This window comes from Schistocerca nitens, chromosome 9, assembly GCF_023898315.1.
Source record: "Schistocerca nitens isolate TAMUIC-IGC-003100 chromosome 9, iqSchNite1.1, whole genome shotgun sequence".
Lineage (NCBI taxonomy): Eukaryota > Metazoa > Arthropoda > Insecta > Orthoptera > Acrididae > Schistocerca > Schistocerca nitens.
In genome coordinates, this window is record NC_064622.1 from 298,072,706 (window position 1) to 298,091,392 (window position 18,687).

The 18,687-nt window shown below is 39.5% G+C and overlaps 1 protein-coding gene across 1 annotated transcript in view; it reads left to right on the forward strand.

Annotated features, from left to right (window-relative positions):
* The window catches only part of LOC126204436 (uncharacterized), a 384,821-nt gene extending 367,357 nt beyond the window's left edge, over nucleotides 1–17,464 (forward strand). Inside the window, exons 39-40 of the mRNA XM_049938825.1 lie at nucleotides 7,238–7,394; nucleotides 16,639–17,464. Coding sequence (XP_049794782.1) covers nucleotides 7,238–7,394; nucleotides 16,639–16,793 — 312 coding nt within the window. The 3' untranslated portion in view covers nucleotides 16,794–17,464. The remainder of the gene's footprint in view (nucleotides 1–7,237; nucleotides 7,395–16,638) is intronic.
* Nucleotides 17,465–18,687: the final 1,223 nt, after the last annotated feature.

Here is an 18,687-nt window from a genome sequence, read left to right on the forward strand (position 1 = left end):
ATACGGAGCTCCATCGCAGTCTTTAACACTGGTAGCATGCCGCGACAGCGTGGACGTGAACCGTATGTGAAGTTGACGGACTTTGAGCGAGGGCGTATAGTGGGCGTGCGGGAGGCCGGGTGGACGTACCGCCGAATTGCTCAACACGTGGGGCGTGAGGTCTCCACAGTACATCGATGTTGTCGCCAGTGGTCGGCGGAAGGTGCACGTGCCCGTCGACCTGGGACCGGACCGCAGCGACGCACGGATGCACGCCAAGACCGTAGGATCCTACGCAGTGCCCTAGGGGACCGCACCGCCACTTCCCAGCAAATTAGGGACACTGTTGCTCCTGGGGTATTGGCGAGGACCATTCGCAACCGTCTCCATGAAGCTGGGCTATGGTCCTGCACACCGTTAGGCCGTCTTCCGCTCACGCCCCAACATCGTGCAGCCCGCCTCCAGTGGTGTCGCGACAGGCGTGAATGGAGGGACGAATGGAGACATGTTGTCTTCAGCGATGAGAGTCGCTTCTGTCTTGGTGCCAATGATGGTCGTATGCGTGTTTGGCGCCGTGCAGGTGAGCGCTACAATCAGGACTGCATACGACCGAGGCACACAGGGCCAACACCCGGCATCATGGTGTGGGGAGCGATCTCCTACACTGGCCGTACACCACTGGTGATCGTCGAGGGGACACTGAATAGTGCACGGTACATCCAAACCGTCATCGAACCCATCGTTCTACCATTCCTAGACTGGCAAGGGAACTTGCTGTTCCAACAGGACAATGCACGTCCGCATGTATCCCGTGCCACCCAACGAGCTCTAGAAGGTGCAAGTCAACTACCCTGGCCAGCAAGATCTCCGGATCTGTCCCCCATTGAGCATGTTTGGGACTGGATGAAGCGTCGTCTCACGCGGTCTGCACGTCCAGCACGAACGCTGGTCCAACTGAGGCGCCAGGTGGAAATGGCATGGCAAGCCGTTCCACAGGACTACATCCAGCATCTCTACGATCGTCTCCATGGGAGAATAGCAGCCTGCATTGCTGCGAAAGGTGGATATACACTGTACTAGTGCCGACATTGTGCATGCTCTGTTGCCTGTGTCTATGTGCCTGTGGTTCTGTCGGTGTGATCATGTGATGTATCTGACCCCAGGAATGTGTCAATAAAGTTTCCCCTTCCTGGGACAATGAATTCACGGTGTTCTTATTTCAATTTCCAGGAGTGTATGTAGAAATTTGCAATACAGTCTAACTGTAAACTACAGTGAGAGCACCACTTGTGGGTTTAGCCCTCCCAGAAGGCTATAACTACCATACAAGAACACTAAGAATTTGCTGTGCAGTCCAGTCCTCAGTGGATTACATAGATTCTGTTGATTTGCATTTGTTGTATTGGTTACTAACTTCCATGTAGTCTTTGTGTATTAGTGGCACACATACTAAAGAGCTTGTCTGCACACAGTGTCACCAATGATTTGAAAGACATGCTATAGAGGGGGCTTATAATTTTGTGGAACAGCCTGTAACTGCTCCTTGCGACACCAGTCGGTTTGCAGAGAGACTGTAGCATATAATTTTTAGGTAAAACAGGGATAATGGAAATTGGATATAATCATCATCTTTTCTTACAAACTCCATTTGTGATCCATCTGCGTGCCATATTATCCCAAGTTTCCCTGACCATACGTGTCAGTTGGTTTGAGCCACGCCAGACCTTACTTTTATTTGTGAGAGACCTCGTTTATCTCATTCTGTGGCAATATTTGTTCTCTCTTGTGGGACATCTTTCAATTTAACTCCTTTCTGCTTTGACAGAAAATGATGAGAGATGTGGGTTCTTATTTCCTTTCTTTACTTCATCATTTTGATGATCATCACTTACACTGCTCATTTGGTCTTTTGATTTAATTGATTTATCTTTGACATTGTTTCAGCAGTTTTCCATGTGATTTGGAAAGATCCCCAGTCATTTAAACAAAACTTCTGTATGAGGCCTTGAGCACCCATTAATATTTCAGTAACAGTAACAATTATGCTGTAATGATAAAATTTTCTCAAACTTTAAATTGTCAGCTCAGTTCTGTCTAAAACAGTTCAAATGTTGTTCGCAGCCGGTGTGTCTAAAAAACAGCACCCACACTGTGAATCCAACAATAGTTAATTCGTAACCAAACAGTATGATCCCTACCAAAACATCAAAATAATATGAAATAGGCTGAGCCCACCCCAAAGTCCTTACATAAGATTGTAATAATAATTGTCATTGTCACCATTTGAGACTGGTTTACAGATTTGTTGCCTGTTGACTGACAAAATCAGTTAAAACTGTTGAGTGTATTATTTATTTTTATACATTGAAAATTTGTTCAATCAAATACACCCTAAATATGTTAATGGCAAGTTAATCACTTCACATTATGTAGAGGTATAATTTCAGTACTTGCAAAGCTCTTACATAATTATAAGATACCACATTTAAAGATGTTTGCTTGTGGATTTAAAAAAAAAAAAATTGCAGTTGCTGTATTTATCTCTCTTTTTTATACATAAATTGCGAGTATATTTTTTGTTATGTACTGTTTGAGATTGTCTTATAATAGCTTTCTTTTCTTAATTTTCTTAATTGCTGTACTCCATCATCATCATCATCATCATCATCATTTAAGACTGATTATGCCTTTCAGCATTCAGTCTGGAGCATAGTCCCACTTATAAAATTCCTCCATGATCCCCTATTCAGTGCTAACATTGGTGCCTCGTCTGATGTTAAGCCTATTACTTCAAAATCATTCTTAACCGAGTCCAGGTACCTTCTCCTTGATCTACCCAGACTCCTCCTACCCTCTACTGCTGAACCCATGAGTCTCTTTGGTAACCTTGCTTCTCCCATGCGTGTAACATGACCCCACCATCTAAGCCTGTTCGCCCCGACTCCTACATCTATAGAGTTCATTTGCAGTTTTTCTTTGATTTCCTCATTGTGGACATCATCCTGCCATTGTTCCCATCTACTAGTACCTGCAACCATCCTAGCTACTTTCATATCTGTTACCTCAACCTTATTGATAAGGTAACCTGAATCCACGCAGCTTTCGCTCCCATGCAACAAAGTTGGCCAAAAGATTGAACAGTGCACAGATAACTTAGTCTTGCTACTGACTTCCTTCTTGCAGAAGAGAGTAGATCATAGCAGAGTGCTCACTGCATTAGCTTTTCTACACCTCGCTTCCAGTTCTTTTACTATGTTCCCATCCTGTGAGAATATGCATCCTAAGTGCGTTAAACTGTCCACCTGTTCTAACTTTGTTCCTCCTATTTGGCACTCAATCCGTTTATATCTCTTTCCCACTGACATTACTTTTGTTTTGGAGATGCTAATCTTCATACTATAGACCTTACATTTCTGATCTAGCTGTGAAATATTACTTTGCAAACTTTCAATCGAATCTGCCATCACAACTAAGTCATCCGCATATGCGAGACTGCTTATTTTGTGTTCACACATCTTAATCTCACCCGGCCAGTCTGTTGTTTTCAACATATGATCCATAAATAATATGAACAACAGTGGAGACAGGTTGCAGCCTTGTCTTGCCCCTGAAACTACTCTGAACCATGAACTCAATTTACTGTCAACTCTAACCGCTGCCTGACTATCTATGTAAAGGCCTTTAATTGCTTGCAAAAGTTTGCCTCCTATTCCATAATCTTGTAGAACAGACAATAACTTCCTCCTAGGAACCTGGTCATATGCCTTTTCTAGATCTATAAAGCATAGATACAATTCCCTGTTCCACTCGTAACACTTCTGCATTATTTGCTGTAAGCTAAAGATCTGGTCCTGACAACCTCTAAGAGGCCTAAACCCACACTGATTTTCATCCAATTTGTTCTCAACTAATACTCGCACTTTCCTTTCAACAATGCCTGAGAAAATTTTACCCACAACGCTGATTAAAGAGATACCTCTGTAGTTGTTACAATCTTTTTCTGTTTCCATGTTTAAAGATTGGTGTGATTACTACTTTCGTCCAGTCTGATGGAACCTGTCCCAACTCCCACACCATTACAATTAACCTGTGTAGCCATTTAAGATCTGACATTCCACTGTATTTGATGAGTTCAGACTTAATTTCATCCACCCCAGCCCCTTTATTGCACTGTTCGATTTCGAATTCTGGCGTTAAAATCACCCATGAGCAGAACACTGTCCTTGTCCTTTACTCTAACAACTGCATCACTGAGTGCATCATAAAAACTATTACTCTTATCTTGATCTGTCCCTTCACCATGCGAATATACAGACACAATCCTAATTTTCTTGCTAGACACTGTCACATCTATCGACATCAGTCATTCGTTTACATACCTTATTGCAACTACGCTGGGTTCCATTTCTTTCCTGATGTAAAGCCCTACACCCCATTGTGCTATTCCTGCTTTGACTCCTGACAGGTAGAGCTTGTATTCTCCCACTTACTCTTCTTTCTCACCCCTTACCCGAATGTCACTAACAGCTAAAACGTCCAACCCCACCTTACTTGCAGCCTCTGCCAGCTCTACCTTCTTTCCAGAGTAGCCCCCATTGATGTTACTAGCTCCCCATCTCATTACCATTCGTTTGCCGAGTTGTATCTTACTCCATAACTTAATGAAAAATCTACTGCAAGGAGCAACTGTTTTTCACGATTACAGAATTTTTGCAACATTTTCCTCCAGTTTCACTGAGTCTGGTGCATGAAATTGTGGTGGAGGTGGCTTGGTTACTACAAATTTTGTGCTAGGTAGGTTCCCAAAATCCTGATGCAAGATAACAAAAACAAAAGAGGATTACCAGGTAAATGGTTACAAAGTTAACGATTGTATCGTAACTGGTGACGTGACTTGGGTGAAGTGTGTCAGTTGTGTGTTGATTTCTTTGAATGTGGCACAACAATTAATTCAGAGAGATATTGTCAAATACAAGTTTTGTTTTTTTGTGAGAAAGCATGTCCACACAAGGCCAGTTGTACTCGAGAGCTCCTGCAGGGTTTTAGATGGGAGGTGTTTAATCATCGGCGATACAGCTTGGATTTAGCGCTGAGTGACAACAATCTCTTCCTAGCAATGAAGACATGGCTCGCTACATGACACTTTGATACTGATGCCGAAGTGCATGCAAGTATAAACCAACGGTTGCAATCGCAGGCGGCAGATTTCTACGAAGATGGTATTGAAAAACTTATGCCATGGAATGATAAATGCCTCAGTTTGAATGGCGGTTATGTGGAAAAATAGCTGAAGAATGTACCTCTAAAATGTGTATAATAAAATTAGGTTTTCCAAATTGTTAATTTTTTTATTTCAAAATGTCTCTTTGCTTTCTGGATAGCCCTTGCACATTTATTAAAGCGTAAGCAGCTCATTTTTTCTTCTAGTGTTGTACTTGTGAATATTTCTGTTACTCTCAAACATGGATTGTTGATAACAAATTTCATAAGAGAATAAAATGAAAAGGATAGTTGGTACTCACCATATAGCGGAGATGCTGAGTCACAGATAGGCACATAAAAAGACTGTCACACATTGTGCTTTTGGCCAACAAGGGCTTTGTCAAAACACCCTCCCCCCCCCCCTCCCACACACACACCAGCTGCTAGAGACTCCTCTCTGTGCGTGTGCGAGTGCGAGTGCTCGCGCGCGCGCCCTTGTTGGCTAAAAGCTTATTGTATGGCAGTCTTCTTCTTGTGCCTGTCTGTGACTTAGCATCTCCACTATGTGGTGAGTAGCAACTATCCTGTTCACAATGTTGTTACATTCCATCCTGAATTTTCCATTATTTGATAAGAGAATAAAAGTAATAGGAGGCGGAGATTAATATGCCCAGCTGCTTGAAGAGATACCCGCAAGAACAACTCCACACACAGTTCTAATTATTTTCTTTTGCAATGAATACTTTTTGCCTAAGTAAGAAGTTGCCCCAGAATATTATGCCATAAGATGGACAGTGAATGAAAATACATAGCAGATCATTAGCATAAAGCAAAAGCAGCATTGGGCCAATGATTGAACACTGTGGGACTCACAAAGTAATTGCTTCACATTCTGATGATATTGCGTGTCTCTTTGTAGCCTTGGGTAACTTTCTGCATTCTGGTTTTTTTTTTTTTTTTTTTTTTTTTTTTTAAATAAGAACCAAATGATTCATTTATAGACCTATGTATTTCATAAAAAGTTAGCTTCTCTAACAGAATATTATGATTGACGCAATGAAATGCGCTGGCCGGAGTGGCTGAGCAGTTCTAGGCGCTTCAGTCTGGAACCATGCGACCACTACGGTTACAGGTTGGAATCCTGCCTCGAGCATGGATGTGTGTGATATCCTTAGGTTAGTTAGGTTTAAGTAGTTTTAAGTTCTAGGGTATTGATGACCTCAGAAGTTAAGTCCCATAGTGCTCAGAGCCAGCCAATGAAATGCCTTAGACAAGTCTCAGATAATTCCAGTTGGTGAAATTTCGTCATTTAAAACTTTTATTACATGCTCAGTAAATGAATAAATATTTAAGTCAGTAGAATTGCATTTTTGAAATACAAAGGTGTTTAATAACCTCGGAGTACACTGGCTTTTAAAAAAGTTTGGAAAATGATATAAGGAGTGACACTGGATGGTCATAGAAAAAAAAAATCTGTGAAGTCACACTTTTTATAGAGAGGTCAAACAGTGGCATACTTGTCTTTCTGGGAAAACATCTGGAGTTAATGATACATTACATAGTGGCTAAGAGCATTACATATTATAGTGCTACACATCTATTGCCTTGTTAGAGATGATATTCGCCCCTCAGGAACTTTTACTTTTTAGAGTACACTGTCATTACAGTATACTAAATTTTACCAAAAAAATTCTTTTAGTATATTTTAGATGGTAGCTGAGCACTTTTATCTGTGCCGAAATATCGTTAGTAGATATCTGTATCCCCCCCCCCTCCACACACACACACACACACACACACACACACACACACGTACACGTATGTTCGCGCGTGCGAACATAGAAGGAATCATCTAAAAGGGAGACACACAAAGGGACTATTCAAAACAAGAAAATTACAGATGCTGTGGGTGTTTCCTGTTTCATCCTTCTTTTAAAGAGCTCTATTTGGTTCTTTTTAACCATTGTGTGCATAGTTACTCCAGCAATATCAGATGTTAGTATACTGTTTTGCACCTTAAGCAGACATACTGATAAACACTGAATGTTTGTTACAGGTATACAAGTGTGATTTGGTGCTTCTTGCAATGGGCTTCTTGGGACCAGAACGTTACATTGCCAATGAATTGGAACTGAATCTTGATCCTCGCAGTAATGTGGAAACACCTACTGGACAGTATTCAACTTCAGTACCTCGTGTTTTTGCTGCTGGAGGTATGTAATGACTTAATTACATGCTAGTTAGTGAGTTAGGAAATTATTCTATGTAGTAAAAAGACTTGTCAAGAAGGTATGATTCCAGTTTGTGTTTGAAATTAATTTTTATTGACTTTTAGATTCTTTGTATCAATGGGTAAGAGGTCAAATATTTTTGTGGCTGAATACTCTATGCCTCTCTTTTTCACAAAAAGGCCGAGTTATTTGTCCTGGTATTATATATATATATATATATATATATATATGAATGTTACTGTTGGTTTGAAAATGTGATTGACTGTAATGCGGAGGGGGGAACGTACTGTGAACCTTTTTCAGTATGCCCAGCTGTTTAAAGAAATCTATCCTTATTACATGCTTCTGTGCAGGAAACATTTTCCTATTCACTGAGGAGTTACACTATTACATTGATGCTAACCAAATAAATAGAAAAACTTCATTGTCTTCTTCTATAAAGGTGCTGATTTGATGGGCATGGTCAATTGCATCTTCAGTTATATAACTGTGGATCCATCCTCCATTGCATTTGTCAGTGTTCGGTATTCTTCATAGGTAGCAAAGGAGTGTTCTTGTGTATTATTTCCCACTGGACATGCTTTTTAAATAATTATACAATTTGTATTTGAATTATCTCGACAAGTGTGTTAAGTTTTTATAGCATCTCCTACACATGCATTACTCATACAAAAGGGCTGTGTCACTTTGCCCTGCTGCTGTTGCTGTTGTGGTATTTGCTCTCCATGCTACTCTATTATATGCAGGTCTCTTCATCTTAAAATAACTACAGCAACCCACATCCATTTGAACCTGCTTACTATACTCAAGTCTTGGTCTCCCTCTGCAATGTTTTCCATCTCAAAATCTGTCCTATCATCTGATTCCTTCTTTTAGTCAAACTGTGCTACACACATTTATTTCTTCGCCATTTCTATTGATCACCTCCTCAGTAGTTCAGTGACGTACTTCATTTAATCTTCAGCATTCTTCTGTAGCACCACGTTTCAAAGGGTTTTATTCTTTTCGTGTCTGGTCTGCTAATTGTCCATGTTTTACCTCCATACAATGCTATGCTCTAGACAAATGCATGCAGAACAGATTTCACAAACACTTAAATTTATGTTTGTTGTTAACAAATTTCTCTTCTTCAGAAACTCTTTCCTTGCCATTCCGGTCTACATTTTATATCATCTCTATTTTGGCCAGTTATGTTACTGCCCAAACTGCAAAACTCATCTGCTAGTTTCTGTGTCTTATTTTCTAATCTAATTCCCTGAGCATTGCCTGGTTTAATTAATGTCCCTCTTTTACCTCCTTTCAAGACACTGTCCAGTCTGTTCAACTGCACTTCCAAGTCATTTGTTATCTTAGACAGAATTGCAAGGTCACTGGCAAACATCAAAGTTGTTATTTCTTCTCCCTGAACTTTAATTACTTCTCCAAATTTTTCTTTGGCTTATCACACTACTTGCTCAGTGTAACACTGGAGTTAAGCAGCAACCCCATCTCACCCCCCTTCTCGACCGCTACTTCCCTTTCGTGCTCCTCGATGCCTGGAACCGTTGTTAATTTTCTGTACTGGTTGTAAATAACCTTATCCTGCTTGTATTTTTAACTGTCATCTTCAAAATTTCAAAGAGTTTAGTATAGTCTACAGTGTCATTCTCGAAATCTAAAAGTCTTGGTTTGCCTTTCTCCAGCTTACCTTCTGAGGTAAGTTATCAATTCAGTATTGCCTCATGTGTTCCAGTGTTCCTTTAGAACCCAAACTGACTTTCCTCGGGGTTGGCCTGTACCAGTTTTCCATTCTTCTGTAAATAATCTGTGTCACTTTTTTGCAACCATCACTTATCAAACTGATAGTTCAATGTTATTCACATCTGCTTTCTTTGGAATTAGTTTGCCTGTCTCATATCTTGTCATGGCTGGATCTACTGAGGATATCAATAATTCTGTGGGAATGTCATGTATCTTAGGGACCTTGTTTTGGTTTAGATCTTCCAGTGCTCAGTTTCTTGCAGCAGCATACCCCATCTCAGCTTTATCTACTTCTTATTCTTTTTCTATAATATTGCTGTGAAGCTCATTTCCTTGTGCAGCCCCTCTATTTATTCCTTCCACCTTTAAGCCTTCCCTTTTCTGCTTAGTATTGGTTTCCCATGTGATCTCTTGATATTCATACAGGTGCTTCTATTTTCTCCAAAGGCTTCTAGATATTTTTGATGTGAGCTTCTCTAGACTTATAGTTACTCTTCAGTTATTTCTGATTAGCCAATTTGCACTTTGTAGTCTTCATGTTTTAGACATTTGTATTTCCTTTTGCCTGCTTCATTTGCTGCATTTTTATATTATCTTCTTTCCTAAATTAAATCCACTATCTTCGCTGATATCCAAGGATTTCTCTTAGGCCTTAAGTTTTACCTATTCGATCCTCTGCTGCTTTCACTATTCCATCTCTAAAAGCTACCGATTTGTCTACTGCTGTATTCCTTTTGCTTGTTTGTCAGCTTTTGCCTAATGCTCCCTTTGGAACTCTCAACCAACTGTGGTTCTTCCAACTTATCTCAGCCCCATCTCTTTAATTTTGTGCATTTGTGCAAATTCTTCAGTTCTAATCTACAGGTCAGAACCAATAAATTATGGTCTGTCTCCACATTTTCCCCTGAAATGTCTTACAGTTTAAAATCTTTTTCCAGAATCCATCGCCTACCATTATTAATTGTAAACCTTTCATTGTCTCCAAGTCTCTTCCACATACACAACCTTCCTTCGCGATTCTTAAACCAAGTGTAAGTGACAATTTATGTTCTGTGTAGAATTCTAACAGGCAGTTTCCGCTTTCATTACTTTTCTCCAGTCTGTATTCTCCTACCTGTTGTCCTTTGCTGCCTCCTTCTCTTCTTTCTGTCGAATCCCAGTTGCCCATCACAGTTAAATTTTTGTCTCCCTTAACTCTCACAATAATTTTATCTTGTCAAACATTCTTTCAGTCCCTTCATCTGTGGAGCTAGTTGTCATCTAAACTTCTACAACTGTGATGGATGTCCATCTAGGCTAGAATAATGTGTTCACTGTGCTGCTCATAGTAGCTTACCCAAAATACTATTTTATTATTTATTAGTAGACCTACTCCTGCACTTCACTCTATTTGATTTTGTATTTAGAACTTCATATTCACCTGACAAGAAGTCCTGTTCATACTGCCACTGAACTTCACCAGTTTCCACTATATCTAACTTCAATGTATCCATTTCCTTAAAAATTTTCTAACCTGCCTACTTGATTAAGGGATCTAAGATTTCATCAAATGTCAGTTTCATTTTTCCTGATAACACCCTCCTGAGTAATTCACACCTAGAGAGCAATTTGGGTGACTATTTTTATTTCTGGATATTGAACCCAAGAGGATGCTATCTTCATTAAGGTATACAGCAGAGCTGCATGCCCTCGGGACAGATAACAGCTGTTGTTTCCATTTGGTTTCAACCATTTACATTACCAACACATTAAGATGATCTTGATTGATGTTACTTGTCCAGATCAGTCAACCATATGGACTGTTGCCTCTGAAACAACTAAAAAGGTGTTGGTTTTCTTTCTGACATTTTTTCTTGTCATCATAACACCATTTCAATAAAGAATGAATGTAATTTTTTATGGCCATAATGTCTTGTGCAAGAATTTAATGTTATGATAATTTGTTAGCTTAAATGTCTAACACACTCTCTCTCTCTCTCTCTCTCTCTCTGTCTCTCTCTCTCTCTCTCTCTCTATCTATCTGCTGTATTAGTTTCATTGTTAGCACTCCTCGTTACTGCCTGTGAGAGTGGGCAAGCTGAGACATGCCCAGTGTCCCCTACTGCAGCAATGGAGGTGCCACATGAACAATACACAACTTTGAAATTCCACTTTCGTCTCATCAGATCTTCAGCTAAGGCCTATACAGTGTTACAGGAGGCCTGTGGAGAGTCGGTTTTTTTTTTTTTTTCACCACTACAATACAGCTCAAAGAGGGTTGAAATTCTTTACACAGGAAGGCAACAAATTTCAAAGGAAGGTGGACCCAGTGCTCCAGTCACTGCTCTTACAGGAGAAAACATCAATTGTCATTGTGAGACATGGTTGACAAATAACCTCACGAAACTTTGTGAAATGGTGAAAATTTCAGTGGGTGTCACCCAAAAGTAGGTGATGGAAAATTTACAAATCAGATATTTTTATGCATGGTAGGTTCAAAGACTGGTGATTCCCGAACAAAGGGACTTCTGCATGTAGGTCTGCATGCAGTTGAAGTTGACATTAGAGGAAGCTTTGGAGGTTTTGAAAGATAATCACTGCGGATAACTTTGATCCTGGAAGTAAACAGCAAATATCAGTGTGGAAATCACCACCATCAACCCTACCAAAAAAGTAAAAGTGGTTGCTTCTGCAGATTATGGTTATCCCATTTTTTGATATTCATTGAACCTACGCACACATCAATAACTGGACAATACTATGGGGATACCCCAAAAACTTTGCAACTCCGTGTGGAGCACAAATGACTGCATATCCATGAAACACGCTGGATGCTTGCTCTATGATAATGAATGGTCATGTATTGCAAATGTTGCTACTGAATAGCTTACAAAAATAAATGTGAAATGCATCTCTCACCTTACCTATAGTCTGAATTTAGCACCATGTGACTTTTTTAAATTCCTTTTCCATCATTAGAAGCAATGGTGAAGGCTGTGGAAGTGATTTCGAAGAGCCTTTTAAAAAATGTTTTCTAGCATGTCTCTGCAGACTGGCAGAAACATTAGGATAAATATGTCGCATCCAAAGGAGACTAGTTTGATAAGGACCATCAAAATTATGAGGATGGTTGTCTAAAAGAAAATATTTTATTCAACAGCTATCATATGTGAGCACCTTATTTTGTTTCTCCATCATGCAGAGGCATTCAAGGAGCCATAGATAAATTACTGGTAATTATAACAGAGAATCCTCCTACTTTTATTCTGGTGACATTCCTGCCACCTTGCTCCCATTTATCAAGTGTGGAACCAATGTAAAGACTTAAAATTGGGAGAGTGGAATATCGAGAAGAGAGTTTTTCAGAGCTAACAGGTCTGGTCTGATGATCATGAAGTATCATATTTAACTTGTCAGAAAACAGTTAACTACACAGCAGTAAAATTGAGCTTCCACGCATTCTGACTCAATTGGGGCAGCAACGAGAGACTGGTCAAAGTGTATACATAGTTCATTAATAATTTACTTTATTTTTCAGTTGTTTGGTGAATCTCTTGTAACCAATAGGTGATAGATTTATGTCTTGCTTTATAGATGATCACATATCTAAATGTAACAAGAGCAAGGTGAAGAGTTCTCAGCTTGGTAAGGAGAGCATCGTTACCATTGGGTTGCTTTTTTTATACTGCTACAATGTTGTGCAAGATGCAAGGTAATTGTTAATTTGATCCTAAGAGTGGTAGGTTCAAGCTTGGGAACTGGAATAGAGTGCCGTCATAGAATTCTGATTTGATCAGTTATTGTTCACAAAAACTTATTGAAAGATGGTGAAGGCTTACAAGGAGTCCGCTCCTCCATTTTTAATAGTTAAGAAATTGGCTGTTGTATTCAGATGTGGCTACACTTTTCTTGGAGATGACCCCATTTAGAAATTCTAAGTTGAAAGTAATGAGGAAAGATAGCGAGGAAAGAAGACTAGGTTTCAGCACCAGGTCGAATATGAGGCATTAGAGTTGGAGCACAAGCTATAATTGGGCAACATGAAAAATATGATACTGAGTGGTATTAAATGAAATACGAAATAAGTAACACCATTTGTATATATGAAAAAAGGGCATGTGCTATTTTACTCAAAGAATTCATTATGAAAATGCTTTGTGCAAGTCAGATGCCACATTCAGTGCGTGCTACTCAAGAACAAATTCAATTAATTTCTCAGCAATTGGAGAACTTTCCTGAAAAGAATCTAACTGATTTTGTGCAGCAGTTTGAAACTAGATGAGAACTGGTTCCATGACTCTATGCTAGGCATGACAACCATCCAAGCAGTTGGTGGAAGCCAGGTGTCTTGTACAAAAAACACAGTTTGTTTCATCTGCCAGAAAGGTTATGGTCAGTGGTTTCTGGGCCTCAAAAGTGATTCATATTATCAGCTGCCCTACAAATAGTCAGGAAGAGTAGCATAGAATCCACAAACTGGATGAAAGAATGTAAGATGAGGGTTGCACAAGCCCACAAAAGTTCTTTGAACTGGAAAAACTGAAGTATTTGATTTATCACTAATTGGAACGTTGATCATATTCACCGGATTTATCAACCTCACTAGGATCCCCTTGAGTGTGAGGTCACAAAGGGAAATTATGATTACAGCATTTGATGCCCCCACATGTTGTCGGCCATGCAACCACAATATTGGCTACTGATGGCAACAGAGGATGGGACTAGAGGTAACTGTGTGCACAGCACGAGTCTACGGAGCGTAGTTGAACTGCTTAGTTGACAACTAACTCGTAACAGTGCTACAGTGCTAGTGGTGTTGATACAAAGTAGAGCAATGGCAATGATAAACAAAGTAAACATTACATTATGTCTACAACAGTTGCCGAAGTTGACAGGAAGGAAAGGAAGGAATGAGAAAGAAATGTCAGATGGAAAAAAGCGATGATAAGTGGCACATAATGCAGAAATATGCCGACTTAAGAGACTTTGACAAAAGCCAGATTGTTGTGGCCTAGTGTACGAGAGCGAGCATCTCAGAAATGATGAGGCTGGTTGGCTGTTCACATGCTACTGTTGTGAGCATCTGTGGTAAGCGGTTGAAGAATGCTGAAATCATGAGTAGGTGATTAGAAGTTGGATGTCCATATCTCATCACAGAACATAGGGATTGGAGGCTTGCCCACCCTCTAAAGCAGGATAGGCAGTGATCTGTGGCAGAACTGATTGCAGAGAACACTGGCACAAGTGTTTTGGAACACACCGTTCAGCATACAATTGTGGACACGGTGTTCCGCAGCAGATGACCATTGTTTGTTCCCATGTTGATGCAACAGCATAGTCAATTATGATTACAGTAGGCATGGGATCATTATGATTGGACTGCAGATCAATGGAATCATGTCACATGGTCGGATGAATCCCATTTATTGTTAAAACAGGTTGACAACTGTGTCAAGATACCCGTCAGCTGAACGAATGGCTGCTCGAAGCATGACCATGTGTCGTAGACACGAACTGGTGGGAGCAGTATTCTGTTATGGGGATATTCACTTGGGCATCGTCTGTGTATTCGTGTTGTGTAAGGTAAGTCAGTGCAATGTCTGGTGTTGTATACATTCGATTTTCCAGACAATGTACATGAGGAGCACAGTGATGACAATATGTGCTTAATAAGTGAAAGTGATGTTGAAACAGGTGTCTCGCCAGGTAGTTCATAATCCTTCTCTGACAGGAAGACACAAATCCCGTCATCAGTGAAACGTATTAAGGGACTGTTGTTGTCCAAGGTGCAGGTACTAAACATAATTGCATAATGAGAGATCATCTGCAGTGTAGTAAAAAAACAATTATGAACAAATTTGAGTAAGAAACTTCCTGGCAGATTAAAACTGTGTGCCCGACCGAGACTCGAACTCGGGACCTTTGCCTTTCGCGGGCAAGTGCTCTACCATCTGAGCTACCGAAGCACGACTCACGCCCGGTACTCACAGCTTTACTTCTGCCAGTATCTCGTCTCCTACCTTCCAAACTTTACAGAAGCTCTTCTGTAAAGTTTGGAAGGTAGGAGACGAGATACTGGCAGAAGTAAAGCTGTGAGTACCGGGCGTGAGTCGTGCTTCGGTAGCTCAGATGGTAGAGCACTTGCCCGCGAAAGGCAAAGGTCCCGAGTTCGAGTCTCGGTCGGGCACACAGTTTTAATCTGCCAGGAAGTTTCATATCAGCGCACACTCCGCTGCAGAGTGAAACTCTCATTCTAAATTTGAGTAAGTCTACACCAATATGACCATGTAGTGCATAAGAAAAAGTAGGATATTCATGAGAAGGCAAGACACACTTGTTACAAAAACTGGTGTTTGTGCACTTCAAGGCTGCGCGATACAATTTACAGGATGTGCATGATACTGACCATCTACGTTACGCACATAAAATTGCGCAGGTCATAGATTCCAGTGATTTCAAGGGAAGCAGTGGATGGTTGCTTTGCTTCAAACAGTGCTACAGAATTGGAAGACAGAAGATACCAAAATTTCAAACAAAGTATCAGCTTGAGGGTGCACAGCAAACTGTGGAATCTACCCAAAAATTTGTAGATAGGATAAAGTAATTTATCTCATGATGCAGTAAAGAATTTGTTTTCAACTCCAACCATCTGGGATTTGAAGAGGATATGCATATGAAAGGAACCATGGAAATCAGAGATGCCAAGAGAGTTGTATCAAGATCAACTAACATCAGTGCCTTAATGCATTCATATACAATTATGCTGACTGTTAATCTGTGTGGTAAACTGGCTGGAAAGTTATCCATTGTGCTGCCCCCTATGATAGTTTTTTGCCTGTGTGATCTTGCAAGGGTGGTAGGGAATATTTGTCACAGCAGTCAAGAGTGGGAAATGGGTGTAAGGAAACTATAACTATGGTATGAGCACTGCTTTTGGCCAATAGCTGGCCAAAGTAACTTGTTTTTGCTTGATTCCTGGCCTGCGTCTAAAAATCTTGCTCTTTTAGAGCGAACTCTCCCTCCTTGTCAGCCTTCCACCCATTTTCCCTCATCTGAAAGAAGTTGTGCCTGAAAATTTTTTGTCTGCAAGGAAGAGGTTGTGATAGCTGAAGGGGGATATTTTGCAGAGTTTCTGGAATCACAATCAGGAGGTGGGAGCTACCTGCTGGAAACATTTTGGATGTGGTCCCTAGACCAAAATGAGGTTTGCATAGAAAAATAAGTGCATTGTTTATTTAAGAAAGTATCTCACTTGACAGGCCAAGAACTGTATTGTATGTATCCTGTTACGCGAGCTGTGATGCTGACATTAGCACTGTCTCAGAAGGTATCAACACACTAATAAGGACTGGCCCATGATAGCTCAGAACACAATTGAATAAACTGAGTTTCATGTTTCATTTCTTCTTCGTATGCCTACTTATTACTCAGTACCTACATTTTCTGATGAGTTGTTATCTTTATTCAATCCACTGATCAGTTAATTTACAATTTACTTTATCATCAGATTGTCGCAGAGGCCAGTCACTGGTTGTCTGGGCTATCACAGAAGGGCGCCAAGCAGCACGTGAGGTCGACATGTTCCTTATGGGATCATCAACTCTGCCGGGTCTGGGAGGTGTTATCTCAACAGTTGTGGCTCCTATTAGTCAGAAGGGTTAGGTATCTGAAACTCCTGTGCATGTTCCAATCTAAGTGTTAAACATTCATGGTGTTAATGTTGTAATTAGTATGCATCTCTAGGAAGCATTTGTGTTTACTATTTTTGTAAGCATCCCACAGACAAGAGTTTTGTGGTGTCTCTTGTGCTTGAACAGCACAACTATACTGTTTGTTGAGTTGGAAGTGCAGGAAGTGCTAGAATGGTTATTGACATGGTGAAGATGGGAGTTGAGAAGCCTATATTTTTGGAAATGGATTTTAACTGTTAGTGCATTTGATTGTGAATTATCATCTGCAAGGAGAGTTCGTAGTGTGCATGGCTTCTTGAAAACATAGCAGCATTTAGTTTTGAACCTGAACTAGACTGTGTTCCTTTTCTCATTCTGTACATATGTGACAGTTTGTAACCTGAAGTTCAATAATTTGAGTTGCTTAAATGACAGCTTCTATCAACAAAAGTGAAAAATAAAATATGCATGTTTTTGTATGTGATAAAATTTGTTCTTTTTTACAGATTACTCTATAGATCTTAATGCCAGCAGATGTTTTCAGTATTTATGTACTTTTTGGTACACATAGTGTTGTGTAATGTTTAAAAATTATAAACTGATCTGTGTACATTGAATATTTAGTAAGAAGAAAGTGACTTTAATAAAATTATCTGTAATGAAGTACTGTAGCTCATTCCTTTCTCTATTTAAAAATATAAAGGTGCACAATACTATATGTTAGTAATTGAGTCCAGTACAAATCTGTGATATGTCATGTTCTGTGTATGTGTAGAGAAAGAGAAATGTCTGAATTAGTAAGAACTGTAGCAAAAAGACTGGTGTTGTAATGATTCATTTTAATTCCATCCATATACATGTGTTTTATGTAATGTAATAAAAAATTTACTGTACTGTTCACATATGAAGAACATATGCGTGTTTATGGTACAATACATGCCAAGCTGAAGTCACTAGATTGCAATGTTCCATTTCTGATATTAAACATATATGTAGTGTACTTAATGCTGACATGTTTTACTATGAAAAAAAATATTGACTTAAGACAATATGACAGTGCTTCCAGTTGATCTATCTGTGATGTTCAGAAGTACGGTACTTAAAAGGTGTAGCTGCTTATTCTTTGTAGATTGTTCTCCATGAGTATGCATTCATTATTTGAAATGTATATTCAGTTGGATTATAGTGAATCTTAGACTTGGTATTTTGTGTGTGTGTGTGTGTGTGTGTGTGTGTGTGTGTGTGTGTGTGTGTGGTTTATTTTATTTTATTTTTTTTTAAACTCCCTCAAGAATGGAGAGTGGAGGAAACTGCATATTACGCCTTCAGAACCAATGAAAGTAACTAAGAGAGAAGATTGAAAAATTAATATATTTAACTTTATCCTTACATGTTGTATCACATGTGCAATTTGGCAACTTTTTGTGTTGCTACAAATAGTAACACTTTCTGCCCTAAACAACAAATAGTTCTCAATTATGTAAAAGAAGATACCAGATAATCTATCGCTCTGTCTGAAAGTTTTGTTAAATTGATATTATGTCACCTTTTGTGTGTTTATTGTAAATGTCTTGCTGTATTAAGAGGCAGCAGTATTTTCCTTCATTCAGAATTCAAAAATTCTTGGTTGTTGTTCAATATCTGGAAATACTTTAATCTCTAGTGACATTTATGGTTTTCACACAGTTGTCAAAAGACAATTTCATCATCATTGTTGTTGTCATTGCAAAAAAAGCTCAAAAAAAAATATATATATATCTCTTATGTTGTATGCTTGTGGAGAATAAAATGTCCAGTGTTTTTGTTGTGCTAGTCTTTTTAACTCTTAACTAAATTATTGAAAAATTGTTATTGAGCAATGTTAATTGGCTGACACAAGTTACCTC